The sequence below is a fragment of the Rutilus rutilus genome (assembly GCF_951802725.1).
Source record: "Rutilus rutilus genome assembly, chromosome: 8".
Classification (NCBI taxonomy): Eukaryota; Metazoa; Chordata; class Actinopteri; order Cypriniformes; family Leuciscidae; genus Rutilus; species Rutilus rutilus.
In genome coordinates, this window is record NC_140222.1 from 39,610,717 (window position 1) to 39,629,832 (window position 19,116).

The 19,116-nt window shown below is 35.7% G+C and overlaps 1 protein-coding gene across 1 annotated transcript; it reads right to left on the reverse strand.

Moving 5' to 3' along the window:
• Window positions 1–4,512: 4,512 nt before the first annotated feature.
• On the reverse strand, window positions 4,513–18,659 carry arhgap19 (Rho GTPase activating protein 19). The gene is made up of 11 exons (XM_084417030.1): window positions 18,586–18,659; window positions 16,403–16,677; window positions 14,563–14,643; window positions 12,883–13,092; window positions 12,579–12,805; window positions 12,415–12,501; window positions 9,645–9,710; window positions 9,294–9,470; window positions 7,338–7,436; window positions 7,059–7,164; window positions 4,513–6,423 (listed from the first exon to the last, which is right to left on the reverse strand). Exons 1-10 carry the CDS (start codon window positions 18,627–18,629, stop codon window positions 7,072–7,074), a joined length of 1,359 nt encoding a protein of 452 aa, XP_084273156.1. The 5' UTR covers window positions 18,630–18,659; the 3' UTR covers window positions 4,513–6,423; window positions 7,059–7,071.
• Window positions 18,660–19,116: the final 457 nt, after the last annotated feature.

Consider the following 19,116-nt stretch of genomic DNA (forward strand, 5'->3'; position numbering starts at 1 on the left):
AGGAACACAGTTCAATCAGGAATGAACACAGTTCAATCAGGAATGAACAGTGTAATCAGGAATGAACACTGGGTAACAGGAATGAACACCGTGTAATCAGGAATGAACACCGAGTAACAGGAATGAACACTGTGTAATCAGGGTGACAGGAATGAACACAGTGGTGACAGGAATGAACAGTGCAATCAGGAATGAACACTGGGTAACAGGAATGAACACAGTGTACTCAGGAATGAACACTGGGTAATCAGGAATGAACACTGTGTAATCAGGAATGAACACTGTGTAATCAGGAATGAACACTGTGTAATCAGGAATGAATACAGTGTAATCAGGAATGAACAGTGTAATCAGGAATGAACACTGGGTAACAGGAATGAACACGGTGACAGGAATGAACACCGTGCAATCAGGAATGAACACAGTGTAATCAGGAATGAACACCGGGTAACAGGAATGAACACTGGGTGACAGGAATGAACACTGGGTGACAGGAATGAACACTGGGTGACAGGAATGAACACAGTGTAATCAGGAATGAACACAGGGTGACAGGAATGAACACAGTGTAATCAGGAATGAACATCGGGTAACAGGAATGAACACTGGGTAATCAGGAATGAACACTGGGTAATCAGGAATGAACACGGGGTAATCAGGAATGAACACTGTGTAATCAGAAATGAACACTGTGTAATCAGGAATGAACACTGGGTAACAGGAATGAACAGTGTAATCAGGAATGAACACTGGGTGACAGGAATGAACACTGGGTGACAGGAATGAACACAGTGCAATCAGAAATACACAGTGCAATCAGGAATGAACACTGGGTAACATGGATGAACACTGGGTAACAGTAATAAACACAGTGCAATCAGAAATACACAGTGCAATCAGGAATGAACACTGGGTAACAGGAATGAACACAGTGTAATCAGGAATGAACACAGTGTAATCAGGAATGAACACCGGGTAACAGGAATGAACACAGTGTAATCAGGAATGAACACGGTGACAGGAATAAACACTGGGTGACAGGAATAAACACTGGGTGACAGGAATGAACACAGTGCAATCAGGAATGAACACTGGGTGACAGGAATGAACACAGTGCAATCAGGAATGAACACTGGGTGACAGGAATGAACACTGTGTAATCATTCCTGATTACCCCGTGTTCATTCCTGTTACTAAATGTTACTTTTTTTCTAAAAACAAAAAACAAAACAAAAAACAACAACAACAAAAGTTAAACCACTGTTCTCTTTTCAGTTTTGTTTGGTCCACCATTTATCCAATTGTTTAATAAATTACATTATCAAATAATTGATAAACTTGAGGCTTGGTTCTTCTTTAAAATGAAGGAAAAAAATGGCTTTGCGTTTTTTTAAATAAATACTGGGTGACGGGAATGAACAATTGGTAACAGGAATGAATGAGCGTCCATATGTATGTGCATATGTCTGTGTGTGTGTGTGTGTGTGAGAGAGAGAGAGAGAGAGAGAGAGTGTACATGACCATGAGTGTTCATGAGATTTCTGTGTTGAAGGGATGTGCTATGTGCTTGTAGTACTTCACAGCAAAGGAGGTGGAAAGAGAAAGAAGGAGAGATTGGATAAGAGAGCTCTTTCCCTTGCAGGATGCCATGGGCGGGTGTTTCTGGCAACTGCATAGTATTGGTTCTCTCCATCTTCTACAAAAGATAAGAAAAAGGCAAAAAGTTTAAGTCACTTAGTGGTGGACTGGCTCCCTTTAAGTATGGTATTCACATTGTAAAACTAATCCTAAATGTCTACAACTTCAGTAATTTCAAATGTAAAACTTAAAAATCAGGTGAATAGTATTACCAACTAATATTCACACTATTAAATCAACAAACCAGAGGACTCTACTCACTCCTGTTACTTTTACTCAGTCCTGTTATTTTCATGAGTAACAGGACGGAAAGTAACAGGATTGAGTTTACGCGCCAAAAAAAATTGCAAATAAAATGACAAATTGCCACATGGCGTACATGTTAATGGGATACTCCACTTTTTTTGGAAATAGGCTCATTTTACAACTCCCCAAGAGTTAAACAGTTGAGTTTTACCGTTTTCGAATCCATTCAGCCGATCTCCGGGTCTGGCGGTACCACTTTTAGCATAGCTTAGCATAGATCATTGAATCGGACAAGACCATTAGCATCTCTCTCAAAAAAATGACCGTACCATGAGTGCAGCAGGCGTAATGATATGACGCAGCGCCTGAAAATAGTCCCCAGCTCAGTAACTTCCAACGTGACCGGGACTAAGTTTGTCTAACCTATTAGACCTTTTTTCAGGTGCTGCGTCATATCATTACGCCTGCTGGACTCATGGTACAGCAGCAAAGTTTCTTGATTATTACACAGGAATGAGAGTATAGTTCCTCGCCATATCAGCCTAGAAAATCGCAATTTTACATTTTCCGTTGGTCTTAGTACACGATGTAACTACAGAAGAGTCAAGTTTTAAATAGGAAAAATATCGAAACTCTTTGGTCATTTTTTTGAGAGAGATGCTAATGGTCTTGTCCGATTCAATGATCTATGCTAAGCTATGCTAAAAGTGGTACCGCCAGACTGGGAGATTGGCTGAATGGATTAAAAAACGGTAAAACTCAACTGTTTAACTCTGGGGGAGTTGTAAAATGAGCCTATTTCCAAAAAAGTGGAGTATAGTAAAAAGTGTAGTAAAAAAGGACACTGAGCAAATTCTAGTGACTTACCTAAAGTTTTTTTTTTTTTTTTTAAATAAACAGTTAACATTGAAGGCATAATTTAGGTAACAGGACAATATGTTTAGATTGACCTCCTCAGTCGTAGTTTCAATTTCATAAAATATACAGAAATTAAAATGAGAGGACTTACTGTTGGTCTTCTCATGGCCTGCATAAGATCCAGATGATGCACCTTCCTGTTGAAAATGTCTAACAGGGTAACAGGACTGAGTGAAAACCTGAGAACACGACTAAAAGTGTATTGTATATGACGTATTATTGATTTCTTATGGAAAAAATATTTAAAGCATAGATGGGATATGGAGTAAATTTTGATTTAAGAAAGATTTAATTATATTTCATAGTAAAGTTTAGGTTTAGATAGTGGAAACATAACAAATGCTTTTTCTTTTTGTGTTCTTGGTAGTTTTTATTAACGTTTTAAATATTATATTTTAAATTTGCATTTAGATTAAAGTTCAGGAGACTTTGCTTAATAATAAAGTGTATTTTGCACTTTAATACATAAACAATTTCGTTAATGTTTAAAAATTAATCAATCGAGAAATATCTATAATATTCAAACGAAACTGTTTAAGATATCTCTATAAACTGCACTTTTTTAAACATTACATAAAGGCTTGTCTTATTTGCACGGTTTGATGAAAATATAAATCAACCATTTAGTAAAATAGACAAGTAAACTGGTAAAATGTACTTTTAACGATATAGAGCAAATCAGACATTTTTTTCTGAAAGCAAATCTGATAGTTTATCACATAAAGCCCGTTTACCAAAGACCGAGTATAAAATCATTTGACTAATATTAACGACGCCTCCGCCTGATGAAAATGATTTTCACATTCTCCTGCAGTAAGGGAAACAACCGATGATGAAAAGAAAAGGTTGAAAATAACAAACTGTTCCGATACCTCACCACAAACTGCTTGCCAAAGCGAGTGCATTTATTTAGGACACTCGCCGCTCAGGGAGTCTGATCATTTATCTCTGACAGCGGAAATCTTTTAGTTGTGTTTTTGAAATTACTTCAAGTATATTTGTGATGATTACTAATACAAACCAAGCGACAATCGTGATACAATCATATTTCTGTCAGCAGCGCAAGTGCCGCTTATGAGTTGAGCTCCAGTGACCTCTAGTGGAGAGCCCTGTAACTGCTATCTATCTATCTGTCTGTCTATCTATCTATCTATCTATCTAGCTGTCTGTGTCTATCTATCCATCTGTCTATTTATCTATCCATCTGTCTGTCTATCTAGCTAGCTGTCTGTATATCTATCTGTCTATCTGTATATCTATCTAGCTGTCTGTATATCTATCTGTCTGTCTATCTATCTAGCTGTCTGTCTATCTATCTAGCTGTCTGTCTACCTAGCTGTCTATCTATCTGTCTGTCTATCTATCTAGCTGTCTGTCTATCTATCCATCTGTCTATTTATCCATCCATCTGTCTATCTAGCTAGCTGTCTGTATATCTATCTGTCTGTCTGTATATCTATCTAGCTGTCTGTATATCTATCTAGCTGTCTGTCTGTCTACCTAGCTGTCTATCTATCTATCTATCTAGCTGTCTGTCTATCTATCTATCTATCTGTCTGTCTATCTAGCTGTCTGTCTATCTATCTATCTGTCTGTCTATCTAGCTGTCTGTCTGTCTATCTAGCTGTCTGTCTATCTAGCTGTCTGTCTGTCTGTCTGTCTATCTGTCTGTCTAGTCGTACAGAAAAAGAAAACAAAAACAAGTTACAATTCAGCTGGTAAAAGTTTTAATAAAAAAATGAAATACACAGAAGCACCCATTATTACAGCCGATCACGTACAAAAAACAAATGTTTCACAGATCACAGATTTTTTTTTAAAATTCTCCAGTTTTAACTACTGTAACGTTAAAAAGTGTGTAAAAAAGAAAAAGAAAAAGTGGTTTATGCCAAATCAATGAATTTCCCAGTTTGTTACATAACATTTTTCAGTACAAAACCTGCCCAACTTCCACATCTCCACACACACACACACACACACACACACACACACACACACACACACACACACACACACACACACACACACACACACACACACACACACACACACACACACACACACACACACACACATTACACAAAACATCCCATTTAACATTACACAATGCAAATGGTACATTTTTGGCACCTACAAGCAAAAACTGAAAATAAAAATAGACATTGAGCGCTAAAAACACTTTTTAATGCTTCTTACTGTGAAAAGTTCCAATTTCTACATTTGTAAACGTCCATCATCATCAGCACCCTACATTAAACTGGACACAGCTCGTACCATGTTAAAAGATGGCCTTGTTTAGTTTATTTACTGGTGTTTTTCCAAAAATTAAGAGACCGTTCACCCAAAAATGTCAATTCTGTCATCATTTACTCGCCCTAAAGTCGTTCAAAACCTGTATGATACTGAAGAATGTAGGGAATTAAAACAGTTTCTGGCCCTAATTGACTTCCGTAATATATCGATTAGTAGTATAGTCAATTAGGGCCAGAAATAGATGGAGGACAGAATTTACATTTTTGGGTGAACTGTCTCTTTTGCAACATTTTAGGCTTAAAATACAGATTTTGGAAAGCCATATTTGTGTATTAAAATGGCAAATACTAATAAAAATGACAGTCACAATGTGGGAATGTGCGTCTGTTAGCACATCTGAAAGAGCAATCTATATGCAAGGAAGTGACATCACAGCACTTTGAGGAGTAACACATGACAGGATCAAAGCCAACCAGCATTAACAGTAATTCCCCTCCACAACATCCTTTAATTCCCACAGATCCGAGCGCAAACTTACACACGGCACATTCCCGCTGATCACATCCCAGCCCCAATTACCATCCTTCCCATAATCCCACACTCCTAACTTACACAAACCTTCAAGACACATCACAAAGACCCCCGACACGCAACAAACCCCTAGGAATAAAACGTAACAGCTTTTCATTGAGAAACATGACTGCTTCGTGCACTTCTCACCATATGAATTATGAAAAATCACTAAATATTGTACAAAAATACATCAATCTCCTCAAATTGCATGGAAAACTGCTGATGATTTACAACAAAAAAAGGTTTAAAATAAATCACAGTTGTCCTGTTCTAGTCACAAAATGTCATATTTCGAATGTTCACAGTGTTATTAAGACAATTATATATATATATATGTAAACAAATACCAGTTGCTGTAAATAACAGTAATGCAATTTTGTGAGTAAATGTTGTCAATTGTTCTTTTGACGTTTGATTACAGCATGGAGTGTGTGATTAGCGTACGGCACAGATATCAGCACACACACATATATATTTACACATACACAGACTGCAAATAAATGAGCTCAAAGAGCAAGTGTTCTCACGGGTCAGCTGAAAACTCCCAGTGTAACTGACTAGTGGTTTACCCATGCACACCTGATGAAACGCTTCAAAACTCTGCAGCGGATTAAAAAAAAAAAAAAATTTAAAAAAATAAAAGAGGAAAAAAAAGTGTCACATTAAATGAAAATTAGTCCCAACATTTAGTATGTTAAAACAATTCAGAATATAAAAATATAAATAAAATAATTAGGATAAAACTATCTCCTCTGGTTGTTTAGGATGAAGTCTTCTGTTCGGGCTGAATTCACACTACACACAAAAACAACACAGTTACATTAATATTACATTTAGAACCAATTCACACATATAAATAATTAAAACAAAATTGCCGTAAATAAATAAATAAATATCACTTGTGAAATAAAACAAAAACAAAGCAAATATAAATAAATTACACTTTAAATAAGAAAACAAAAAAAATAAAATTATAAAAAAATTATAAAAATAAATAAATATCACTTGTGAATTAAAACAAAGCAAAAAATAATAATTAGAACAAAAAAACAAATACAAATAAATGACTCTTGAAATAAAAAATAAATAAAAAAAATCTTTTGAAAAAAAAAAAAAAAACTAATATAATGTTGTTGTTTTTTATTAAAAAATTTTTTAAAGAAAAATTCGTACATTAAAAATAAATAAATAAATCAATAAATGTAACTTTTGAAATAAAATAAAAACAAATAAAAACAAATAAAATAAAATGAATTTCACACCTGGAAAAACAAAACACAAATTGAAACTAAATAAAAAATAAAACAACTAAACAAAGAAGTAAATAAATAAATAAAACATTTTAAAAAACAAACAAAAAAATATATAGAAAAAAAAACAAAAAAAAAACAATCGAGAGTCAGTGTCAGTGTTGGTGTTTCAGTGCTCACCTCCTCCTCCTCCTCAGCTCTCTGTCCCACAGCTGAGGTTCTCCTTCCCCGGAGGAGTCGCTCGCCCTCTCCTGTCCACCGCAGGCTGGCTCCCCAAAACCTTCCTCTGCGTTTAAACACAGCAGCATTCATCACACACACGTGTCACACACTCTTTCAAGCGCTGGATTGGTGGGTTTGTTACAGTGTGACTTTATAGCACAATCCCCTTTAAACCAGCAACGCTTGTATGGCTTTGAGTTAGAGGACACATGATGTGTGTGGAGAGAGTGATCTGACCTTGATGAGACCGCCGAAGGAGCGCGAGCGTGTGTGTTTTTTACTGGTCGGAGTGGTATTCTCACTGGCAGGGGTCACGGGGGTCGACTGCTTGCCGAGCTGAAAGCAGATCACAGCAGACATGTGCTAGCAGAATCAAAAACACATTTCTTCAAACACTTCAAAACACCTCTGTTGCCATTAGTATCACAATAATAATAATAATAATCAACAACAATAAGCATGATTTGTTTTTAAATAAATCACAAATTATAAATAAATCACTACTTAGAGCAAAAAAAGTATGTCCTATAATAATAGCATGATCTACTTTACTTTTCAAAAAACAAACAAACAAATAATTAATAATAATAATAATAATAATATTGATGAATTATATTGTTTGGTTTTAAAAATAATTTAAAATAATTATTGCAAAAATGTATGCCAACAGAATAAAAATCTGCTGCCATAAGTATAATATTCATATGTATTATCTTAATAGTGTTAATAATGATGATAATAATAGGCACAATTTCTTTCTTTTTTATAAATCACAAAATAACTAAAACAAAAATATACACTAACAAAATAAAATTGACAGCCACCTCAAGGGGTCTGCTGCCATTACTATATTATTATTATTATTATTATTAGTATAAATAAGTAAACATTTGTCCCTCTCTGAGCCTCTTCATTTTTGGGTCCCATCTGGTGCCCTTGTGGTCAAAAGTGAGGAAGTGTTGAAATGCAACTTTTTTTTCAGGAAAATCAATGTAAAATATATATATTTTTCAGTCATTATTTTTATTATTTAGAATTATATGATATAATGCAATATTTATAAGCTATGTTTTTAAATAGAATTCCCTACATTTTTCAATAAATGCAAAATTTCTGATTAAAATAGAGTGACCATTCAACTAATTAAAGCAAAAATGTATTATATATATATATATATATATATAATATAATACAACTAATAATAAAAGCAACCTCAATGAATCTATGATCATTAGTATAATGCTAATAAAAATCACAATTTAGCTATTTGTAATAAAACAGATCAGCCCACTCCCAGAAGACATGAAGCCGGAGCCAGAGCCCGTCTACGGAGAGCCTGCCCACTCCCTATTACGTCCTATTGTACCGATTTTTGGCTGTAGTTCCACCAGAGTTCCACTGGGGGCGATCGCCCATGAGTGCAGAATGAATGGGAGTCTATGGGGCTAGACGGCTAAATGTGTCTCTTTCACCCGACTGCTGTTGAGAAATCCCAGATTTGAGTGTAGGTTTTGCAAGTTCAACATGGGTTATAGGTTGAAAGTTGAATGAACGAGTACTTATGTCATTTCGATTTCTTACAGGTTGAGTTGTTGTTGCCCATAACACGCTAGCATTCTGCTAATGAACGCTGATTGGTCAGTGAAGGACTGATTACGACCAGAGATACCGCTTGATGGCATCGTGGCATCCGAAGCGGGACCAGAAACAAACAAAACCAAAACTCTTCTAGCATGTGTGTTTACCTGTGTCAGCTGTGTGTATTTACCTGTGTCAGCTGTGTTGTCGATGCCTCGAGAGAAAAGAAAGTGCAGAGTGCGAAAGCACCAAAGTGACTGAAGGATTGCCGTAAAGCAGTATATCTGGTCGTACGACGTGTATGACGTCATTGACATTTTAAAAGACTTTTTAAAGCAAATAAGTGACTCTAAAAAATCTAACACCCAGCAATGTGTAATTTCTTTGCATCTCCTTTCGAATACAATATTCGAATTACTAGACAAAAAATTATATCCTGAGAAAAGTGGATGTTGAGGGGTATACTGCCATAGACCTCCATTCATTCTGCACTCGTCCTGTGAGCGCCCTCATGTGGAGCCAGAGTGGAACTGCAGTTCAGAAGCCGGAAGAGTTTACTGAGAGTGGAAGTTCTCCCCTTATTAGACATTCTCTGCCGGAGCCATGTGCTCTCACCTGTCTGATGAGTTTCTTCTTCTTGGCGGAGTGTGGCATGTTGTCGGTGACGTGTCGATAGAGCTCTCTGAGCGCCTCTTCTGTGTGGTTCTCCGAGTCCAACCCCACTCGTGCTCCGCTCCTCTTACACGCCGTCACCAGAGGAGACACGCTGACCGCCAGCAGCTCCAGATCATCCTACAGCCAGAGAGAGGGACATCATCTCACACACAGCTCGCTTATTTACAGGAGTGACAACTGCAGTCTAGAAGCAAACTCACACAAGTGCATTTATAGGACTGACAGTGTGAACGCAGCCATGGCTCAATCAAGGCTTAGATTGGCTTTAGAAGGAGCATAAACGACACAAACCTTGGAGTGAATCATTTTGGTGTTGGCGAACTGAAGTCTGGCGTGTTCCCGCAGATACGCTGGTGCCTTGACATGAGAGAAGACAACAGAAGATCGTTTCATTTCACAATCAGGGAGTAAATCACACATCACATCACGGCAGTGGTGTATTTTGTTAACAAAAACTGTTACAAATTGTCTTCAAGAATTTAAATAAAGCTGAAAAAAAAAAAAAAAAAAAGAAGAGATTTTTCAACTTAAATTAGTCAAGGGACAATAGTTCACTTTGAAATTAAATTTTGATATGTTTTAGCTTACCTCAAGGGCATCCAAGATGTAGGTGTCTTTTTTTTTCGCAGTAGATTCAATTTTGATATTTTTAGGTCAAACCGTTCTTGTCTGTCAGTCATATAATGCAGGTCTATGGTCACTGTCTCAAAACACAAGCACAGAGTCCAAATTAAACAATTCCCCATCGTAAGTACACATTGATGGCCTGAGACACGAAACGAGCGGTTTGTGTGAGAAAACGAACTGTATTTATATCGTTTTTACCTTTTGTACACAGCGACGTCCAAATGATCTGATCTGACGTGTACGCAGACTGGTGCGTAGATATATACACTAGATGTCGCCTTGGCTACGGCATTCGTTCAATGAACTGCCGTCGCCAAGGCGACATCTAGTGTATATATCTATGCACCAGTCTGCGTACACATCACACACTAGGAAGCGCCCGCGCCCTCAGATCACTTGGACGTCGCTGTGTACAAAAGGTAAAAACGATATAAATACTGTTAGTTTTCTCACACAAATCGCTCGTTTCGTGTCTCAGGCCATCAATGTGTACTTACGATGGAGAATTGTTTTAATTTGGACTCTGTGCATGCTCTTTGAGGTGGTGACCATAGACCTGCATTATATGACTGACAGACAAGAACGGTTTGACCTAAAAATATCAAAATTGAATCTACTGCGAAAAAAAAAGACACCTACATCTTGGATGCCCTTGAGGTAAGCTAAAACATACCAAAATTTAATTTCAAAGTGAACTATCCCTTTAATGTCGAGCCTTGACTAAATTAAAAAAAAAAAGCTTTTGAATCCAAAAGAAACACAGAAACTCAGTTAACGTACTGCGGTAAAACATTCAAAATGTGGAGTTTTTACATTTAAAACATATGATAAAGTTAAGCAACATCACATGACCAAGAGTGCCGTTTTCCTGAATACCATCACGAGTGAAAATGTGTCACTGATTTAATATGACGAGAGTTTTTCATATGACAGTTCTAAAAACAAGTAGTTAATATTAGTCACTTACATTTTAGACGCAATATTGACTGTTTTTGTTCTATTTCAGCAGCGAAAATAGTTCCAAACAAAGATCTCAGCAGAACCTCAGCGCACTCACAGCAACACTGCCCACATTTCCAATGAAGCGCTTATTGCCACGCCAACATTTCTAATGCAAGTTGTTCAACTCATATTTGGATTCTATTTTATTTCAGCTTTATTCAATTTTACAGAAACGTATTTAATAGTTTTGGTTTCAGTTAACGATAATAAACCTGACGAACAAAATTTTTTATATTTCCTTGGCAACTATCTGAAATAAATATATTTAAGCTGAAGTACTGAAGGAAACCTTGAAATGAAAATAAGTTAAAGCTAAATAGAAATATATATATATTTAAAAAATTATATATACAGTACAGGCCAAAAGTTTGGAAACATTACTATTTTTAATGTTTTTGAAAGAAGTTTCTTCTGCTCATCAAGCCTGCATTTATTTGATCAAAAATACAGAAAAAAAATAATAAAATTGTGATATATTATTACACTTTAAAATAACTGGTTTTCAATTATTATACTTTAAATTATCATTTATTTCTGTGATGCAAAGCTGAATTTTCAGGATCATTACTCCAGTCTATCACATGATCCTTTAGAAATCATTCTGATATTCTGATTTATTATGAGTGTTGGAAACAGTTCTGCTGCCTAATATATTTGATGAATAAAAGGTTAAAAAGAACTGCATTTATTCAAAATAAAAAAATATTTTCTAATAATCTTCTTTACTATCACTTTTTATCAATTTAACACATCATTAATGCGGAATAAAAGTATTGATTTATTTAAAAAAAAAAAATAAAAAAAAAAGACTGAGCAGTAGTGTATATTGTTGTTACAAAATATTTCTATTTTTAAAACATTTGCTGCTTTTTTTTTTTTTTTTTACTTTTTATTCAAACTATCCTAAAAAAGTATCACAGGTTATGAAAAAATATTAAGCAGCAGACTTTCCAACTTTGACAATGAATCATCATATTAGAATGATTTCTAAAGGATCATGTGATAGACTGGAGTAATGATCCTGAAAATTCAGCTTTGCATCACAGAAATAAATGATAATTTAAAGTATAATAAATTGAAAACCAATTATTTTAAATTGTAATAATATATCACAATATTACATTTTTTTTCTGTATTTTTGATCAAATAAATGCAGGCTTGATGAGCAGAAGAAACTTCTTTCAAAAACATTAAAAATAAAAATGTTTCCAGACTTTTGGCCTGTACTGTGTGTGTATATATATATATATATATATATATATATATGACAAAAGCACATAACAAAATTAATAAAACAAACTCAATTTAAAATAAACTGAAAATATTAAAAGGAAATATTAACAAAACCTATAATAGATATATAAATAGTACTAAAAAAATAATAATATTGTATCAGATAAAAAGGCTGCATTTGGAAAAGAGGATAAAGTACCCGAAAGATCTTCTGTGAGTGTTTGATGAGAAAAGCCATGCCGCTGTTCAGCTTCTTCAGGTTCTCCTGAAGGTCACTGGCATTCATCTGCAGAAAGCAACACATGAAACATGACGTTCGATTGGACGTTTAACAATTTTTTAAAAAGGAAACCAACGCCATACGTTCTTGGGCCAGATGACGTGTGGGGCGAACATGAGCGCGAGGTTGTGCGCAGACATCTTGTTCTTGTCCTGTTGTTTGGCGGTGTGATAGAGCAGGTCCAGCAGGAGCTTGAGGAGCGTTCGGTTCGCCGTGGGCAGCAGGAGCAGGAGCAGCTGCAGCGCCTCGATCTGACGCTCCTTATCCGGCAAACTCGTCTTGTTCCCTCGCTCGTCCAACAGGTTCAGCTCTGCAGAGAAGAGCAGATGGAGCTCCATCAGGAAGTGTGAAGGGAGCGTGAGTGAGGTGTTGGGGAAGCGGACGGACCTGTGATCTTCAGGTGAGCGTGTAGGTGTCGCTGCGTCAGCAGGGGCTCGGGCAGTTCTCCCAGAAAGCCTTTGAGGAGCGTGGCCACGTCATTGGGATGGAAGTCACCCGAGGCGAAGTCAATGTCGGCCCCCCCGTTGAGCTGCTCCCTCAACGTCTGCTGTCTCAGGCTGTTCCCAGGGACCCGGAAAAGACCCTCGACATGCAGATCTGCAGGAAGACAACCAGACCGAACGGCTCAGTTTATTGGGCTGCACGATATTGGGAAAAGACGGACACTGCTGCAATATTTAGATTTTCTGCGATGTACCGTATACTGCGATATGAAAACATTTTCACCAGATGACTTTACCCTCTGGTGCTCTTTTATTTCAGTGAAATTAAAATATTGACCCTATATTTTGGGTCAATAACGTTTTTTTTTAGGGGATTTTTATGATACTAAATTATATTTATGCAGCAGTTATAATGCATTCGTGTTTTGAGCATATACCTGAAAATTGTCATAAATTTTGGAAGTTTTAGAGCACAGATTTAAGTTTGGTCTCTTTTCAAAGAAGACACTTTGCAGATTATTGCTGAAGTGAAAAGTGAAAAGTAAAAAAAAAAAAAAAAGTTAAACAAGTTTAATTTTATAGTTATGAAATAAAAATGAAAAAAAAAACTATACTATTTTCAGTTTTAATATGAAATATATATTTTTCAAAACATGTTTTACTCTAAAAACTGTGAGAAATCCAAAGCCATAAATCTAAACAAGTTGGGTTCCAAATGTGAGGTTGATATCTGAAAAAATTAGCTTTTAGTAAGATTTTGTTTGGGCGCAGTACCAAAAGTTTCCACTAGATGAAATTCGTCTCGCATTTCTCATTTTTGACTGCGTGTGACTATTTTTTTCAGGATCATTTAACATTTTTGAATCATGCCCATTTTTTTTCACATAGCAAGTGCCAAAACATTTACCAAGTTTCATATAATTCCGATGAAACCAAAAATTCAAAAAAAAAAAAAAAAAAAAAACGTAAACAAAGGACAGAAGAGGATCCGATAACTTATATAGCTCCATTCAGAAAGAATAAATCATGATTTTGTAGGGCAGTGCATCTGCAAAAAAAACAAAACAAAAAAAAAACGAGCGCGAACTAGGGCTGCACGATTATGACACGTCGATTATTTCCCTTGATATTCTAATTGCTAGATATTCGTATTAATTTATATTAAAACTCTTTAGTGGGTCATATTCTTTATATAGATTAAGCATCCAAACCGGCTCATAGAGGGCGCTGTTTAAAAGCGGAACCTGCTGGACCTGCTCTATCACACCGCCCAAACAACAGGACAAAAACAAGATGTCTGCCTGCTGGACATAATGCATCTTTGGTCGCTAATATTACTATGGTGAAAAACTGCAAAACACCAAACAGGTCAAACTGCTGCATCCCCATGTTTCTCACTTGCAGCCGCTAGATGCTAAAAAGTTGCTAGCTATGTCAATCATCGCAATTTTGTCTGAGAGTTAATTGTTATATCAGACTTCTCTTGTAGATCAGTCGAGGAAAATGAAAACCGTACGAGTTTTTCTTTTGTATCAAGCAGCAAAAAAGTTCATTTGTTTTACTTTGGGCGTAGTTTCGCTAACGTGACCGGACCATTGTTCTTGATTAAATATCCTGGACTTACTTTTGCTGAGGTACATGATGAGTTGATATATGTGGGCTATTCCTTCCTCCGTGAGGGGCATGCCAAACACAACACCTTTATCTGCCAAACAAAGAAAAGATTTTTTTACAATGAAACCTCTCTCCAATAATAAACATCTCCAATCGCTGGGAATTTGAAGGCAATATTCCCTGTATAAAATATACTTTATTTGTTGTGAAAATGGCTAAATAAATAATAAATTTGACATAAAAATGTTTCTATTCAGCTGTATAAACTTAACTTAACTGGGGATATGTTGTCAGCTTAATACAAAATAAATATTTTAATAATTTGCATTGTCTTCAGATTTGCAATTACAGAGGGATTTCAATATATAATGAAATTATGAAATGTGTCATGAAATATTGCAATAAATAATAAATTATTTATAAAGGCCTGAAATACTTTCACTTATTTTTTCATGTCAAATGTTAAATACTCATTTCAATTAATTATGAAATTAAATATACCTTGAAAATAAATGTAATGTATTTATTCATGTAAAATGCCAAATTTATGCATCTTGTTGTTTTTCATTTCAAGGGTACACCACGGTTATTGAAAGAAGTCTGTCTCTTCTGTTTACCGAGGCTTTATTTGATAAAATATGCTGTAAAATGGTAATATCCTCCTGAGGGCCTTAGAGGACAAAAATGGGAAGCTTTTTGAGCACAGACTTAATATTGGTCTCATTTTAAAGAGGAGCCTTGACAGATTGTCAGACTGACAGATTACTGTTGAAGTGAAAGTAGTAAAAACAAAAGTGAAGTGGTTTAAGTTTATGAATATTATTTATGAACATTATTTTATATAAAATATATATTTAGTAAAACATGCTGAACTCAAAAGTCGTGTTAAAAATTGAGGTTTATATCTTAAAAAAAAAAAAAAAAAAAAAGCTTTCAGAAAGATTTTTTTCTCTCTCAAATATTACACACACACACAATTATTTTAGTACACACATACACCACACTCTGACATCCATACCAACACACCTACACACTTACAGCTGCATAATTTATCCAATTGGCTCCATTATAGGCTACACAGAAGCAGAAAACAGGAAAATAGAGAGTATTTGTTTTATAAGCCAAAACTGAGAAAATGACGCCATCTTGTAAAAAAAATAAAAAAATAGTACAAGTTTCCATTTTTAAGCTTTTGCCAACAGAATGAGGGCCTATTAACTAAGAGTGCATAGTTTCAATGGGGACATTTTTGTCCTTAAGATCCTAACCTGAACTATTTTGTGTACCTAGTGTAAAACAGATTTATGAGAGGAAATGAGGGTGAAATAGTAAAATTCCAATAAAAATACACACTTGTGCCAAAATGTATGCAGTTGGCTATAACACAGGCAAAATTATAAGTATGAAAAAACTGAAAAAGACAATAATTTAGGGTCATATTTGTTGAATTACTTCTATACTAGAGTCTTCCTTTGATTTGGGAACCAAACACTGCTGGTCACACATTGAAACCAGTGAGGTCCTGACTTTTGTTTCACCCGTTACTGTTGGCTAGCCGGTAATGAATCTAGAGCTGGCCGGTCAATAGCAGGAGCCGACGGCAGGAAACTAACTTGAGGAGCGACCAGAGAACTTCCCAAAACAGATGATCCAATTCTCACTCTGAAGGTTGCTCAATAGATTCAGTCAATAGAGTCTGACGTCTTCCCGCAGAAGAATCACCGGCGCCTCCATTACGAGCTCAAAGGCATATTGACAATTTGCCCAACGCACGAGGATTAATTTATGCAGGCAGAAATGGAAAAAAGCGAAACAAGGAAACTAGCTACAACTCCCCAGAACCTCCTGACCTTTGCGTTTGAGGAAGTTGAACGAGCGGAAGAAGCCTCCCGCCGCAGTGCCGTTGGGTGTCTTGGGCTCCTCGTCCAGTAACTGTGAGAATTCGGCTCCGGGGAGGTCGAGGAGGCGCGTGATGTTGCTCAGCACCAGCTCGGTGAAGGCCTCGGGTCGCTCGTGACGCAGCTTCTCCACGAAGAAGTCTGGGTTGAAGATGATGGGCGGCCGTCCGTCTCCACCGCCATCCGTTTCTGACTCATGACTGTTCACAACGTTGCACACCGTGCCCCTGTGAACACACAAACATGACTTAACGACATTATGCCCATTTTTATAGTTCACATAACTATTCATTTATTCGAAAAACATCAAAAATGCCATTTAAACAAACAACAACTGGCCCTGTCACGATTATGAACGGACGATTAATTGTAATATAAATTAGGGATGCACCGATATGAACATTTTGGCCGATAACTCTTTATATTTGAAAGTCGATAACCGATATATTGGCCGATAAATCTAAATCTTTTTTCTACATTTTTGAGAGCCTGATTACAAAAACCAAAGTCTCACCATTAAAATCCACGTCTCAAACACAATTATAACGTTCTCATTATAATTTTATGTAGCCGATATGACAGACTTGCGCAGCACACGTCACACTTTCCTTTTTGAAGTGATTTCAATCATATTTCAAGCAATTCAGTGTGTGTCTCATCTGAAGGAAATATTATTTATCGGCTTTAATATATCGGCCAAATTTTCTTATTGTGCCGATAACAATAACATTAAAAATGAACATATATTGGCAGATACCAATGTGCTGGCCGATATATCGCGCATCCCTAATACAAATAATTGCGATTAACAATTGTATTCTGTCACTTACAGTGTAAGCCTAATACGTGTTTGTTTACCTGAAATTGTATCTAATATGATAGTAAAAATTATAATAAAACAGGCCCATATAATTTACATTAAAGTTGTGGAAAATAATTATATTTATATTTACTTTTTATTAATATTTGAAAACTTTTGTCATGTAGAGCTTCAAAAAAACGCAGGAAAAAAACAGAAAATGTTAGTCGAGATTAATCTGATAATTTAAATAAAACAAGGTGATGTAAAACATTGTGCAAAGCAGATATCCAATTTTATGATTTAATAATTAATGATATTTGTGCAAAACCTTTAAAATAGTAACATTTTCAAATCAATTTCTTTACACTCATATATATTTAAGATGTAAGGATATGTTATTCCTTTTTACTTGATGGTTTACACCACAATGACATCAAGTTGAATTTGAACTTCAAAATGGTATAAATTGCCATGTGCATTTCAAACTAGATTTTTTTTCCTTTTCTTTTGAAGGCCATTAACTGTAAATGAACATAATATAGCCTAAATTGTACTTTTATTCAGCAAAACTGGTGATGGAAGCCTTGAATAAAGAATCAAGAGCTTGAACTTTCAGATTACTTCAGAGTAACGTTAAGTAACGATATGATGGTGATTCTGAGGGTTTTAATACACAAAAGACTCTATAATGACTGGATTTTAGCATAGGATGTCATTTTGTTGTCATTTTAACATAAAATGATCGGTTGTTCTTCTATAATTGGTCTTTTTCTGTAGTTGGCATTTGACTTTACCAAGCATCACCATGGTAAAACGCTTAGAAACATGTAAGAGTCTGTCTGAATCCTACTGTCAGTGTCACTTCGAGTTCATTCTGGTTTCTACGGCAGTGAAAGGTACAGTGATTGCTCATCAGATGGTAATACCATGGTACTATCACACCCAGAAAGATTCACATTCGTTTTGCAAAGGAATTTACATGATTGTACACGGCTCTTCAAAGAATACCATGGTGTATTTTGTGTTTATGCCCATTCAAAGTTACGACTATATCGATATATGTATCTCTATAACTCTATATATAACTAACGTTACAGTAATTCAGGTTATGTGTCAGGAACTGTTGTTACAATGTTATTTTTAGTGTTATTTGCGTTTCATACTGTTACAGGCACAACTCATTTCGCATACGTTAAGACACTAACGTTACGTTTCTACCTCAGTGCTCCTAACCCAGCAGTTTCTTTGCGGTTATTCAAAAGTGTACATATTTTATTGTATTTTCAGACTTTGTATATTAAGCGAAAATTTTTGGTAAATAAATACTGGTTACCTTCTGTCTCGTTTATTTACATCGGTGTCTTTCTCCGCGGCCATCTTTCATCTTCAGTTTGAATCCGCCGCTGCTGAGGCGTTAACCGACGCTTAATCATGATTGGGCAGTGAGGGGAAAGTGGGAGGAGCTCTGGAGCCAGGCGGGTTTTCTGAGCGCTGATTGGTCCGTTCAAATGTTCGCAGTGTGCACTACAGTTCTGGGATCAGCCATCTAAAGACAGTCTTCTGTAGCAGCCAGGAGGTTGTTATTTAAATATATATAAAAAGTGACGCTTTACAATTTTATAATATTATTTTTATATTTATAGATGACTATTTCTTATTTTTTATTATTGCTTAAATGTTGACACATTCAGGTGTATCATTCAAGTATTGTAAGTGGGATTTTGTGAGCATTTATAGAAATGCAATCAACAGTGCTGTGCATAGCAATCATACATTTATTTTAAATAATAAATAAATAAAACAAACTTGGACCATCACACATTCTGACAGCTTAAACGTCTGATTTCGGCATGAAATATGCATC